This window comes from Acyrthosiphon pisum, chromosome X (assembly GCF_005508785.2).
Source record: "Acyrthosiphon pisum isolate AL4f chromosome X, pea_aphid_22Mar2018_4r6ur, whole genome shotgun sequence".
NCBI classification, from domain to species: Eukaryota; Metazoa; Arthropoda; class Insecta; order Hemiptera; family Aphididae; genus Acyrthosiphon; species Acyrthosiphon pisum.
This window is the reverse complement of record NC_042493.1, coordinates 52,296,520-52,312,239: the sequence shown is the minus strand read 5'-3', so window position 1 is coordinate 52,312,239 and position 15,720 is coordinate 52,296,520. Positions and strand designations below refer to the sequence as shown.

At 33.1% G+C, this 15,720-nt stretch overlaps 2 protein-coding genes across 2 annotated transcripts; both read left to right on the top strand.

Moving 5' to 3' along the window:
- The first annotated feature begins 6,248 nt into the window (after positions 1-6,248).
- On the top strand, positions 6,249-8,149 carry LOC115033020 (kelch-like protein 2). Its single transcript, XM_029485635.1, has 6 exons — positions 6,249-6,382; positions 6,446-6,674; positions 6,747-6,922; positions 6,983-7,079; positions 7,643-7,988; positions 8,098-8,149. The coding sequence occupies exons 1-5, from the start codon at positions 6,267-6,269 to the stop codon at positions 7,817-7,819; spliced, it is 795 nt and encodes a 264-aa protein (XP_029341495.1). The 5' UTR covers positions 6,249-6,266; the 3' UTR covers positions 7,820-7,988; positions 8,098-8,149.
- LOC103308501 (kelch-like protein 2) lies at positions 8,058-9,113 on the top strand. The gene is made up of 4 exons (XM_029485185.1): positions 8,058-8,345; positions 8,409-8,549; positions 8,615-8,864; positions 8,932-9,113. The coding sequence occupies exons 1-4, from the start codon at positions 8,058-8,060 to the stop codon at positions 9,111-9,113; spliced, it is 861 nt and encodes a 286-aa protein (XP_029341045.1).
- The last annotated feature ends 6,607 nt before the right edge of the window (positions 9,114-15,720 follow it).

The window sequence follows — 15,720 nt, the reverse complement described above, 5'->3', positions numbered from 1 at the left end:
AAAATATTCTTCTCATTAATATAATATAGGTAATGTAATATTATTATGCACTATGCAGTGTATGTATGAAATATTTTTCCAATACATTTCAGCCATGTCTAATGTAATTTATAAACGTATATTTGAGGCAGCTACTTGTCTATGTCGAGGTAATGAAGTTTTTTCTAGTTATGACCTATATGTAAAGTCCTCATTTAATTCCGTTAAAAATACGTCAAAATTGCACTAAAAATTGTTATGAAAATATATTAAGAGGACTCCACACCCATTGTTGAGTTTATCTAGTAAATATTAATTTATCTTTATCTCTATCTAGATAAAATTATATTTATCTCAGCTCAACAATGTCCACCCCCGTATGTGTTGTTGGCGTCTTACAAACGCATAACATACCAAATTTACGCTCAGAAATTCAAGTTTTATGCTGTTATAAGCTATAACAAGCTATAGCTTAAAAATTAGAGTGAAGTGTTCGGACTTATCTAGATAAATAGTTACAAGGTATCTAAAAGTTCATCTTAGATAATTTTTTTACTAATCTAAATAAATTCATCTAGATACATTTTTTATTGATAAAAATCGCGAAATTGTACTAAATTTTTTAATATTTATACAGATTCTCAAACAAAGTTTATGGTTTATAAATAATGTAATTATTTTTATTTATATCATTATTATAATTATGTTCCTAGTGCCCAACTAAAATATACCAAAATGTATAACCATTTAAAAAATAATTGTATCTTTTTTTTATCTAGATAAAAAAATACTTATCTAATCCGAACACTGTAATATAGGTATCATATTTTGTTGTCACCTCAGCACATCTTGCTTCCTATCTTAATACCTAAATTACCAAATTATTTCCCACCTATGTCACGTGTACAAATATGACATCTGTCTGCAATATACAACAACACCATCCATTACAGTGACCCACTTGTCCTACTGTACAGCAGAGCGACACCCACTTTTCCAACTTTTTTTTGTATGTAAATGTATGATATTTTTTTTAACTACTTACGTGTTATGTAGTGTCATCGCCCAAAGAGTTACAAACTTCCATTTTGTAAAATACTAAAATGAGAAAATTTGTTTGTAGGTATTTAAATAAAAAACCTTATCAGTTGTTACTTGTTATTTCTAAGTCATTAAAATGTTTATACTTACTTAGTATAAACATTTTAATCCTTAGTATTACTAAGGATAGTACCTGATCAGTGCCGCAACTAGAGATAAAAGGGCCCAGGTGCAAGCCAAGTTATAGTTAAAAAAGTATAGTATAAAATGTATAAAATGTTATCTTCATAAGTATAATCAATAGTATAATAACATAATATTGGATGTTGGACGGGCGTTGCAGGCATAGAAAAATTTCAATTTTCATCATGTGTTGTAAATTAGAATAAAAGTTCATATTAGTTTAAAATCTAAAATCATTTATGTCTGAAAAGGGCCCCCTAAATATGATGACGCGGCCTTTTGGGGGTGCGGTGCACCCCCAGCACCCCCGCTAATTGCGGCACTGTACCTGATGATAACAATCCTTAAAAATGGTTTTACGAAAATATAAAATATAATACCTATGCTATATTAAATGTAGGTAGTATTTATTATATTTGGACCATTTTCACAAATTATTTATAATGACAGATCAATAGTTATAACTACCATATTCAAATTATCTAATCACTCTACTAGCCAGTGGCGCCGAAATATAGGTATATTTATCCATGACAATTGTCATAGGTAATTTTAGTAGGTGTAGGGGGGTCACCTTTGTAATTCTATAGTTATTTTATAAAATTTGTTTAATAGACAACATAAACACTATACTTGATGTATGGTAAGGTAATTATAAGAAACAGCTAGGTGTCAACAAACATTTTATGTGGATGTGTCTAATGTCATAGGTAAAATTCTTCTAGCCACACTAATTACCATTAGATGCACAGTATTTAACTTTACAGAACTCAAAAACTACTTGTTCAAATTTTGATTTAGATAGATACATTAAAATTAACAAAGAAAGGTATAACTATGTACTTTTTTTGAAATTTGTTCAATAAAATTATTTATTTTATTTAACTGTCCAACCTCATTTTTAATGATACAAATTATTTATAGTAATCAAAAAATAAAATATAAGTAGATAGGTATACTAATATTTTTTATATCATAAAATTTATAGGTATACATACCTATATAGGCAGTGCTCGAATTGGGAATTATTAAGTAGAGGAGCTCAATCCAACAATTTATAAATTGCGTTCCAAGTGCAAAATTATTCAACGCATACTCGTGGGGGCTACGCCCCCCACACCCTCTTACCCAATTCCTAGTTTTTCAATACAACATTTCACCTTAGTTACAGAATTTTCTACTCCAAATTTCCAAATATAACATATTCAACTATATGTGCCTATGTAACATGTAAGTGAATATGGATTTGTATTTTATATTCAAATTTTATTTTTCAAAATTTTTATTGATAGAGATCAGTGGCGTACATACGGGGGGGGGGGGGTCGGGATCAATCCCCACCAGGACCAAAAAAAAAAATTGTGATTTTATTGATGATTTTCTTATGATTAATCATCCGTGTATATACAAACATACGTTATAATAATTTGACTATTTAGTATAACACTATACTTTACCAACAACGAAAAAAGATTTCATAACGAAATTGTGGGTGCCGTATATCAATCAAAATAGACATTTGATCGTACACAGTCAGTTAGTTGCGTGCGGACATTAATACATCTTAATACGACCAAAAACGTACCCTTTCCTTTTCGGCCGATTCACTTTTCGACCAAAAAAAAGTTTAATATAACACACAATGATTTTGTTAAGTTGGTTTCAAATAACTACTTTAAAAAGTAGTGAACCAGCAACCTAACCTAAACAGTGGTAACAAAAGTGAGTAAAAAAATGAATTATGACAGGAATTGTAATTATTATCATAGTTTTCTATATTTTATTGACAACAAAAATTATTTTTATAAATATTACGTATTCATTTATACATTTTAGTATTTTATACAACTTATATATTTTTTAATATTTCTTTATAAGTATAACATAAAGACTTATATGTAATTATTATCATTCTTTATTTGTAACCTACTACTACTGTATATTGAAAAATAACTAACAAAAATAATTTTTTCTACATAAAGGCAGGGACTGGAACCTGTTGGATGTTTCGGTTCCTGTTCCGGTTCTGGTTATTAAATTAATTTGTATAAGGGTTCCGATTTTGTTTCGGTTTTCTAAAAAAATATAAGGGTTCTAGAACCTTTGTAAGCCACGAAAGAAAAAAAACTTTAGCTTTATTCGAATTCATAATTTATAACTTATTTTTTTTTTTTGCAGATATTTTATAATACAATAGTTTATTGTAGGTACATAATATATTAATATCTGCGAACTACTAAACTAGGCATAAACACAAACAAACAATAATAAAGAAAAATTAGCATGGTATTAGGAAATCTAAGCCAGTGGTATTCAACCAGTATCGCTAGCAAATCTTGGGTCGCGTAATCTATAAAAATGGGTCGTGACAAGTCTTTTTTGCTTTAAAAAAAGAAGTTTATTATAAAATTATAAACTATGGATTCGAATAAGTTATGAATGAATTGAAGAACCATATTTTAGATATAATGATATTAAAATGTTAAAATGTCTACTAAAATCAATAAATTGAGCTTACTTGTGACTCTAAACTTAAACAAATGTTTATTAAAACTTTTTTGGAAATGTTTTGGGCACATTTATACACTGGAAATTACGCAAAACTAGCACCTTAGTCTTTTTTCTTTTATGGCCTACAAAGGTGACACGATCGAGTTGTGAAAATATGATTACAAAAACAGTGGATCGCGAGTCAAAAAGGTTAAACATTACTAGTGAAAACCATAGATCAAAAAAAAAAAAAAAATAGTAGAGGAGATCCGTCCCCCTGCGCACCCCCACAATTCGAGCACTGTATATAGGTACCTAATTCTGTTTTATTTTTTTCGTAGTGCCTGTAGTGTTTATGTATATATATAACCAGGTATAGAAATAACCATCCACCATAGCTGAATAAATCTACTTTACTTTTGTAATAGGTATAATATGCTGTAAGAATATAAGAAATTAAATTCTTAGACTCGTGACAAAAAGCATACATTTTAGCGTTGAGTATATATTATGATATTATGGTAATATGATTTTAGGTATCTACCTACAATAAGACGATAATATATAATATAATAGTATTGTTTGACAAATGTACAACAATTATATTGTTAAATGCATTGAATTTATACCTATTTGATTTATTTTTATTCTAAGAAGAATTAATACTTACATTTAAATATTGAATATCTTATCTACTAATAAAAACAGACAATTTAAACAAATAATTTTGGTTTTAATCTATATAATGATTAATTAATTCAATAATTCAATAATTTTGATTTTAATTCCGACCTGGCTTTCTCTTAATAAATTATTAATAATTTTATTAAATAGACATATCATTTTACCAACAAAAATAATTGTACTTTTAAATGGATAGAACATTCATCATAGGTACTGTTTCATAGAAATAAAAGCATTTTCCACACTAATTGTAATATTATAATATTTATATTTTGTGCCTAATTTGTCAAGGCATTCAAGATGACTTAGTTTATAATATGTACAACCGGATACAAATCTTGCGTGAAGTACGTTTTATATAATGGTAGATATAAAAAACAAAACACTTCAAATACCTACAAAATATTTGAGAAAAATGAGCATAAGGAGAGATTAACAACATGTCCAAACATTTTTATAATATCATCCTCCCCACCATAATAAAACGATAAAAACAGAAAAAAACCATACATAGGTAATTTGTTTATTTTTAGTAGGTACAGATTTTTCGCATAAATTATTGAATTAATTATTTAGGTGATTTATTATTATAACCAAACAGTATTTCAAATAAAGGCGGGATATTTGAGTAGAAAATAAATTTTTTTTTTAATTTAGGCAATATTAATATTTAACCGTGGTTAGTGGTTAGTAATTGGTATATCCATCATAAATAATATTATTGCCATAATCATATTATGTGAAACATTGTTCTATGGTGAAACCGAACGGAATTAATAGTAAACACCTACTTTTCATATTGCTTATATTTTCTGACGTACGTATCAAATTTTATTTATATGTTTACTAAATATTGTTAAATATAAAGCTAAATCATTCTGTGTTATTTATTTATATTTTATTATTAAATTTCGAATAATTTAATTTATAGTCGTTAATCGTAGGCTGAAAGTACCCAACATTCAATCACTCCTCGAGATATAATATTATGGAAAACGGCACACCTCAAACTGACAAGTCAATACTATAGTCTGTGTGCACTGTGCATTGAGATTCGACATCAGATACAGGTGGTTATTTTATAATTTAAATTGTGTGATAAAATATATTGAATATATAATTTTTTATTCTCGGTGTTACATTGATTATAATATAGGCTTATATTTCAATACCTATTTTCCTGCAGTATTTTCCATAGTTACGGTGATTTGAATCCAACTACAATCAATCAGTAAGATAATACATAATATTCTATAAATTGATTTCAATTCAATAATATTTTATATTTTCACCGTGTCTAGATGCCCGACCATGGTCAAGCATACGTTGTCTTACCTAATTTGGTTGAGAGTCTAGACTAGTGGTTTTCAAACTGGGTGCCGTGGCACACCGGTGTGTGACGGTCTTCTGTAAAATGTCAATTAATCGTCCAAGAATAATATTATAAAAAAAACAATGCACATCATTAATTGCTTATTATTATTTATTTCAAAAATTATTTATTTTTCCACTGCTTCTAAAATTTAGTATTAAGTAGAAATAATGATATAAAAATATGTCACAATTTTTAAAATAATTTAAATATCATTAATGTCGGTAAAAGAAATGGATTCACTGACTTCATCATGTGAGAATTATACAATGCCAGTTTTGAAATATAATGAAAATACCCAGCACATTTCAGAAATAACTTTCACTCTGTTAGAATATTAGAATTTGAATATTTTATTTTTAATAAATCTAACTACCTAGGTAATAAGTTGATCATTTCTTGACGTCAGTATTTTGTTGGTTTTTACCCCTCCATAGGTATTAGATTTTAGTATTAAGTTTTAACTAAATGATGATATTAAAAATATATTTATTTTTAAAATATTTTCAAAAGTCCTATGACACTAGAAGAAATGGATACCATTCAGACTTCATCTTCTGAAAATAACCAAACACATTTTAGAAATAGCTTTCACTGTGTTAGAATACTAGAAGACTTACAATCTCTACGCAAGTATGTTAACAGTGATTTTACCTTCATTCAAAATAAATATTATTAACACTTTTTTGTTTTTAGAAAAGAAGTTTTATGTGATATTAGATTTGAAACAGATGATGGATGTATAACATTTGGTCATAAAAATGTTTTAATGGTAGCTAGTCCATATTTCCGAGCAATGTTTAATAATTTTGATGAAAGCAATAAAGATCTTGTTAAAATAAGTGAATTAGATTCTACTGTTTTACAAATATTAGTAGATTATATTTATACTGATGAATTGATAGTGACAAAAGAAAATGTACAGGTATAATTAACAAGTAAATTTGTTAAAGACTAATATAAAATTGTTTTAAATGTATTGTTGATGATTTTCAAGATATTATTACCAGCAGCAAAAATCCTACAGTTAGATTTTGTTAGTGCTGCATGTTCTGAGTTTTTACAAAAACAACTGGATGCATCAAATTGCCTTGGCATCAGAACGTTTGCTGACATACATAACTGCACGGAATTGTTATTGAGTTCTGAAGCATTAATAAAAAAACAGTTTCTGTATGATTTAAATAACTTCATTCAGTAATAAATTATCTATATAATGACATTTATTTTCAGGGAAGTGGTTAAAAGTGATGAGTTCCTATCATTATCTTCTGAAGATGTGGTTAAGATAATCTCCTGTAATGACCTTGCCGTTCCATTAGAAGAAAATGTAAGCAAACTGCAATTAGTAACTACTCAATATTGTTAAATATTACTACTCAATATCTTCACATCTGTTGTGATTGACAATAATACCAATTTGAAACAAATAATTGGAAATATTCTATAATATGGCGCTGAAATAAATTACAACTGCTGTCGTGTACCTTTAAAATTATAATTTTATTGTTTTTATTATGAATTTTTTTATCTGCTGTTTTTTACCGATTATCATCAACTATAAATCAACAGCTGAATAATATTTCTCTTTCAAACAATTAAGCATAATAAACAGTAATCGGTAACCATAGGGATGTGCAAACTAACCACAGATAAACAGAAAATAGAATAAATAACCATATTTTTCAAAGTTATCAAAGTTTATCAAAGTATAGAAATTAATAAATATAGAATTAATACCATAAAAATATTATATTATATGTTTAAGACCCAGTAATTCACTAATGAGCGGTTTCACAAATAAATATGTTAATTTGGGTATATATAGATAGAAACGCCAATGATCTTAAATATTATCGTTTTAAATTTAAATTTAATTATTTGTTTTTGTAGGTATTTGAAAGTGTTATTAAATGGGTAAAACAGGATATGGATCAGAGAAAAGATTTTTTGACAGAATTAATGGAACACGTACGTTTGCCATTAATAGCATCCAGGCCTGGTATATTTATAAATATAGTAAACGAACCTCTTCTTAAGAATAATCCTAAATGTTTGTTATTTTCATAAATATATTTTCATTATGAATTTATTTATTTCATTAATTGTTATTATACTATTTTTAGGTAAAGACTTTGTACTTGAAGCATACCATTTTAATCTACTAAAAGCAGTACAGTATTTCACCATTCCACAAACAATTCGTTGTAAACCCAGGCAGTTTGGTGATTCACAAAAAGTATGATTCCGTTAGATTTATTTATCTTCACAATTACTTTATCCATTTATATTATATTAGGTTATTCTAATGTTCTATCGATCTGATACATCGCCAAAGTGTTATACAGAATGGTATGACCCAGTAACCAAACTACGTGGGAAAGCACCAGAGATAAATGATTGTCGATTGACAGGTGGTCTAGCTGTAATAAGAGATCAGTTTGTTTTTGCTGTAGGAGGTGTAAATGAATCAAGTTCAAGATCTGTTAATATGCTTGATGTATCCTCACAATCGCCGTCATGGGTTCCAATGGCCGACATGTTAGAAAGTAGAAATGAGTTAGGAGTTGGTGTTTTAGATGATTGTATATATGCAGTAAGTTAAACCAATACTTCAATTATTTTATACTATTAGTATATATTATTTTTTTAATTGTAGGTTGGAGGACACGACGGCTATAATGCTTTAAATAGTCTAGAGGTATTTGATGTCAGTAATCAAAAATGGAGAATAGAGTTTGGTATGGCAATTGAGAGACATGATTTTGATGTTGGTGTACTCAATAATCTTCTATACGCGGTGAATAATTATATAATTTATTTATTTTTATTTTATCATACATTTAATTAAATGTAATTGTTTAGGTTGGAGGTGGTGATGGTGAATTTTGTTTGAAATCTGTGGAATATTATGATCCCGTACTTGACACATGGACACCAGTTGCAGAGATGTCTACAAACCGTCAAGGTGTTGGTGTAGGAGTCTTGGATGGTCTTATGTATGCTATTGGTGGATATGGTAGTAAAAAGTATCTTAAAAGTGTTGAGGTTTATAGACCGATTGATGGAATTTGGTCTTCTGTAGCTGATATGGAAATATGCCGATTTCGCCCTGGTAACAATTATCTTTTTAGGACAACCTTTGTAAAAATTTATTGAATTTAAAATACATTATTTTATAGGAGTAGCCGTTTTAGATGGTTTATTGTATGTGATGGGCGGAGAAAATGAATCATCTATTGTTGATACTGTAGAAATTTACAACCCCAACACCAATACTTGGACCTTGGAAAGATTGTCAAGAAATGATGTACACATTTATGGTGGAGTAGTTGTTGATAGACCACCAAATTTTACTAACTAATTGGCATATATAATGGTCTTATTGTTGATAGTAATATGCTTATATGAACATATTTATGTATAATTTATGAAGAAACTTGAATTGTTTATTTTTCTTTTAGTGAATGTTTGATACAAATGTTTTTTTTTTAAATTTAAATTGATAATTTACAAATGAATAAGCTATAATGTTTATTACATTAGAAAATTTGTATGTTATAATTTACAATGTACATTATATCTTTTAGATTTTGAGCGGAGTGATGAATTTATTGATTTTTCAATGATTTATTTATTTATTTTGGTTGTCTGTGTCCACGATAATCATAGGTACTGGCTATTTACACAAATGTTTATTTTATCATTTTATATACATGATATAATGTTAAAAATATTATAACTGGGCTATGGCCCAGTGCATTCCTTTGCACCACCAGAAAATCATTAAAATATATAATATATAAACAGGTACAAAATAGTTATCTTCGTGCATGTATTAGATATTATCATTTAAATTGTACTCTATTTATATTCTAAAATATCGTACAACAACTATAGATAATTAGATTATTATCCAGTAAGCCACAAAATTCTGTTTTTTTATTATGGCAGTATCATGGGGGACAAATAGAATATTATGAGGTTATTTTATTATTATTGTTGTCAGGATTTTAAACACTACACACATGTATATAGGTTTAACGAATTATTTATTAAACACACAAATACAAATAACAAAATGAGCGGCACATATGCCTAACTTGGTATAGCGCACTCGAAGACGTACCACCGCCGTGGACGTCAGAACTAGACTAGACTTAACTTATAAACAGGAACTTCAAAGAGGGTGTCCTTGTGTGGTGACAGTGTTACCAACAACTCGGCCGTCCTGACACCAATACGTCCTCGTATTGACTCCCCTCAGACATAGTCATCCAGGTAGGTTGGTCGACGTTTGACTCTTTGGTTTGGTGTATCTTCTGGCACCTCATCACGTTGTGTGTCGATCGCCTCTTTGATGCTGTCGTCGGTATGTGCGTTTTCTTCATCTGAACTGTGGTATGTGCTGTTGTTCTCCTCCTCGTTGTCACCTTCATCTTCAACCAGTCGCCACTGCTTCAACTGCGATACGTGAGCAGTCGTACTGAAAATGCGCCCACCATCCCTGGACACACTGGCAACTCGATAGGTGTCATTAGGGAGTACCTTAAGTACTTGTAAAGGACCCCTGTATTTCACCTGTAACTTTGATGCTTCCCCGGCTATTGGCGGCGTGGACATTGCTACCACCTCTCCAGCATCGAACACCACGTTGTCCACACGTTTGCGGTTGTAGTACTCTGCCATGGCTTTTTGCTTCTCACAGATTCTATTCCTTGCTTCTTGTTGGGCTGCCTTTGGGTCTTGCCACGCAGTACTGTTTAAACCTAAACTCTGTACCACACCGTTGGTCAATTTGGGAGTGTACCCATGCAAGAGTTCATAGGGTGTCTTCTCTGTAGTCTTATTGTGTGCACAGTTCAAATACATTTCGACATCTTTGACAGCCCTGTCCCAATGAGTATGATTATCAGTATATATCATTAAAGTGCTTACCAGGGTCCGATTCACCCTCTCCACCTGCCCGTTCGCCTGCGGGTGTCTGGAAGAGTTCAACGTATGTTTTATTGAATGGACCTGGCAAAACTCCTCAAAACGTTTCGAAGTGAAGCCAGTACCTCGGTCTGAAATAATTCGGTCTGGTGCACCTCGTACCTTTATTAACTCTGATAGGTTCTTAATGACCTCTTGTGTCGTTGTACTCCTGGTCGGATACAAATGCACATATTTGGTCAAGTTATCAATCACCACGAGGATATACTTGTTCATTTTTGTCGTAGTTTCAAATGGTCCAACATGATCCACATGTACTACTGCATAGGGGCGAACCCCTGGCGGTATAGGATGCAAAAACCCTGACTTCTTGCCGCCCGGCTTCTTGCACACTAAGCAGTCTATACACATCCTGATATGCTGTCTGACGTACCTCCTCATGTTTGCAAACCAATAGTCCTTCTGTAGCTTTTGAATTGTGCGATCAACTGCAAAGTGTCCTGACAAATCATGAGCAGCAATCACCAATCCCTTTCGCATAGACTTTGGTACAACGAACAGGTCTCTTCCTTTCACTGTACGATACAGTATTCCATTATGCAACTTGAACCCGTTGACTAATCCGTTTTTATTAATTTTATTAATTTTTATTAATCTCCCTTGCTTCGTTCTCTCTCATCCATCATCAAAACTCTAATGACTTCACGAGTGTGCGCATCACCTTGTTGCATATATAATACTCTCTCTGACAAAGTGATTAATGTGAAGGCTTGAGGGTGAGCATCATGCTCTTGACTCTCCAAAGTGTCTGCTTCTTCCACTGGTGCCCTGCTTAGAGCGTCTACATGGCTCATGCGTGGACCAGGCCGATACCTTACTTCAAAATCAAACTCCCGTAACCGATCAAACCATCGTGCGATCTGATGTTTTGTGGTTTTATATTCGTTCAGGTAAATCAATGCTTGACAGTCAGTAAAAATTGTGAACCTTCTGCCCAACAGAAACGAGCGTAGCCTTTCTAGAGTCCACACGATTGCCATCAACTCCAAACGACTCGAATGATAATGGCGCTCTACCGGAGTGGTCTTCTTACTCACACAGTAGACTAAGTGTAACATCTTATCTGTGTCCCCTTGAAGTAACATACCTGCCAACCCGTCAGCACAAGCGTCAGTATGCACCTCGGTAATCGGCGAGTTTTGGTTGAACATTTTCAATATGGGATTACTGGTTAGCAGACGTTTCAGTTCATTGAACGCTCCTTCCTGTTCCTCTGACCATAGGAAAAGTTCACCCTTTTTTGTTAGACGAGTTAACGGTTCTGCTTGGTGAGCAAACTTGTGTATAAATCGTCTAAAAAACCCGGCCAGTCCAAGAAAACGTCGTAGGTCATGCACATTTGACGGTTGAGCAAAATCCCTGATAGCGTTTGCTTTCTTCCCAGGACTGACTGTCCCCACAGATATTTTGAAACCAAGAAACTCTAACTCAGTTTTTCCAAAATTACATTTGCTTGGTTTTAACGTCAGCTTGGCACCCCTGAGCGCCTCAAACACCAACCTAAGCTTCCCAAGCAGATCCTTCCAGTTCTCGGCAGGGATGATCATGTCATCTAAATAGTACCTTAGTACACCGTTACTTTTTAAATTATGGAAAACCTTTTGCATCAACTTCCAAAATACAGCAGGAGCATTCTTCAGACCAAAAGGTAACCTTTCAAACTGCGCTGTCTCGTCTGGAGTGATGAACGCTGTTTTTTGTTTGGCATCTTCATGCAACGGAATTTGCAGATATCCGTTTGATAAATCCAACGTGGCAAACATTTTACCATGATAGAGAGCGCACTCAGCTCTTCATCTATGTTTGGCATTGGATAGGGTAAACCAACTAACTGCTTATTCAACCTACGGTAATCAACACACAAACGACGGTCCCCTGTACTTTTGTTGACTAACAGTACTGGACTGGCGTATGGCGACTGTGTTTCAGTTATTAAGCCACTCTCTTTCCACTCCTTCATTATTGCTGATATACACTGACGGTCATAAGCTGATGTTTTATACGGATAACACATAAATGGTACACTATTTGCATTTTCGGTCAAATCCACTTTAATCAGATTAGTGCAACCGAGCTCCTTCAGATTTTTAGCAAAGACATCCCTGTACTCATTGATCAACAGCATTAACTCTTCCCGTCATTCTGGGCCTATGCTGTCATCAACATGTACCTCACTTGCTGCAATTGGTTCTTGCTCATGCACAGTAGTGGATTGGATACACTGTTCACGATTACCGGTTGTCTCTCCAGTAACCTGGTTTGTATGCCAACCCAATAGTGCGCATTCAGAACCACCAACCAGACACATATTCATTTTGCTTATGTCTAAGTCTTCTTCTTGATTGGGTAGTTCCTCCATGAGCTGCGGATCCGCTGTGGTAGGCACGATAACAAGTTCATTATTGCCCTTATAATAACTTACTGAAGGCAAGTCCAACCAGTCACGTCCGACAAGCATGTCTGTGGGAATGGACTTGTCTGGGACCACCAGAACCAGATGATCCTTTGTTTCGACTTCTCCAATCTTGATGCTAGCCACTGCTTGTCCTACAGTAGTCGTCCCTGGTGTGTGTATGTCACCGACCACGAACAATGGCTGTACTACTGGTTTCCATCTGACCCCGCTCTGCTCTGCTGAACTGACACGGATTAAACATACAGAACAGCCGGTGTCAATGAGTCCCTGTAACTTATTACCATTAACAAAAATTGTTTTAACACTTTTAACGTAAGAGCTAAGTGACGATACTTTCCCCAACGTTTGGACTTGATGTACTCGAGGAATTTCTTCAGTATCTGTAGTACACTTTCCCCGCGTATGTCCATCAGCCCCGCACTTTGAACACTTTAACGGTCTTTTGGGCTTCAGACAATCGTGGCTTATGTGCCCATAACCATTACAATTGAAACACTTTGGTCCCACATTATTAGAAACTTTTACCTTACCCAACTGTGGCTGAAGCGTAGTGGTTTTGTTCCCCACTCTCGGCGCTTCGGTTTTGTCAGGTTTCCCTACTCCTGTACCGGCGTTTGGCTTCACTGATTGCGATTCTGTGTACCCAAAATGTATGTTACGGCGATCCGATAGTCGCTGCCAGTCCAACATGTCACTTATTAGTTCCTCTTCACACGTATGTACTCTAGCCAGTGCATACATAGCCAGCTCACGAGCAAACACGCCTTCCAACACATGATCTCGGGTATCTGAGAACGTCAGTTGAAGGTCTCGGCACAATCTTATTTTGTCCATAACATAGTCCATTAAGTGTTCAGTTTTCGACTGATACCGCCCTTTCAACGCGTCCCACTTATCTGACGTTCGTAATTCCCGTATGAACACTCGCTTGAATTGGGTTTCGAAAGCACACCAATCATTAAACTCTCGCCCGGTAAACCAGTTTAGCGCTGCTCCAATCAGAAGTGAACGCACATACTGTAACCGGTAATTAAAGGGCCATCCGTTCAAATCAGCGATGCCTCTTATTGTGTCAAGCCACACTTTCGCCTCTTGAGTCGACTCTCTTCCGTTGAAATCACTAACGGACTGATTAAGATTCGGAAACAGTCGAAAATCCGCAACGGGAGTCGCCGGCGCATTAACCTGTGGCGTACTAACCTGCTCACGTCCCGCCAACCGCTGCATCTGTTCACGCAACTGCGCTACTTGGTTGAACAATTCAACGTACGACGGTGCTTGGCCCACGTTAGAGACGTTACCATCTTTGTTACTCATTATTGGTTATGATTTGTGATGATTTGTTTACTAACACAAGTATGATAACTTTTATCATTGATGATATCACGTTACCAAGCAGCGATACGGATACCGTGGTACTTCGCCGAATGTAACCTCACTTTCATGCGGCAACAACACTCAACACGAAATACGACCTCGTGACCAGCATGAACGGATTTGGCACAGTAAAAAAAAAACAAATACCTTCTTTCGTATCCCACTTCTGATTTGTTGTCAGGATTTAAAACACTACACACATGTATATAGGTTTAACGAATTATTTATTAAACACACAAATACAAATAACAAAATGAGCGGCACATATGCCTAACTTGGTATGGCGCACTCGAAGACGTACCACCGCCGTGGACGTCAGAACTAGACTAGACTTAACTTATAAACAGGAACTTCAAAGAGGGTGTCCTTGTGTGGTGACAGTGTTGCCAACACATTGATGATTCTAATTAAACATATTTTTTCAGGCTATGATAGCAGACAACTGTAAGTTTTTAACAGGAACATAATTTCTCAACAAAAAATTTGCTACTTTTATTTGTTTTGTTTTTTTTTCAGATAATCAATAAATACTATAACACCATGACTTTATTTAATTTCTTTTCCTTTTCAACTTTTTTATATTAATATTATGTGTGTACACGTACTGTATGAATGATTCTTTAAATTGCTATTAGTTATCAATATATATAGGTAGTTCATACTATTACAACACAACAAACAGAAATAAGGGTTCTAAGAATGTCAGTGAAAAAACTTAAGGTATTGCATGGGATATATAAAGATGTGCATCTAGTAAGATGTCATTAATTAGTATGTTTTGTTATTAATGAGTAAAAATGAGTATTACTATTAATGAGTAAAACAAATAGGTATAACTTCAAATTTGTAAATATTGTTCAAACGTTTGACATAAAAATACCAATTATATTATAATGTGTACAGTGGCATTACTCTACTAAAATAAATAAATTAACAGTCTACCAAGTTACTATAATATGTACAACTATTGAATAGTGGTTCAACGTTTGGCATAAAAAAGTGAATAATGATTTATACTACTATCTACTATCAGTAATGTAGTAGTTATTAGCACAACAGTTGCACATTACATAATGTTATAGTTATTAGTAAATTGAATGGTGTTTAATAAAAAAATAAATATAAATAAATCAACAGCAATTCACAGTGTTGTAGTGTGCACAAACAAAATGTTGCATTACAC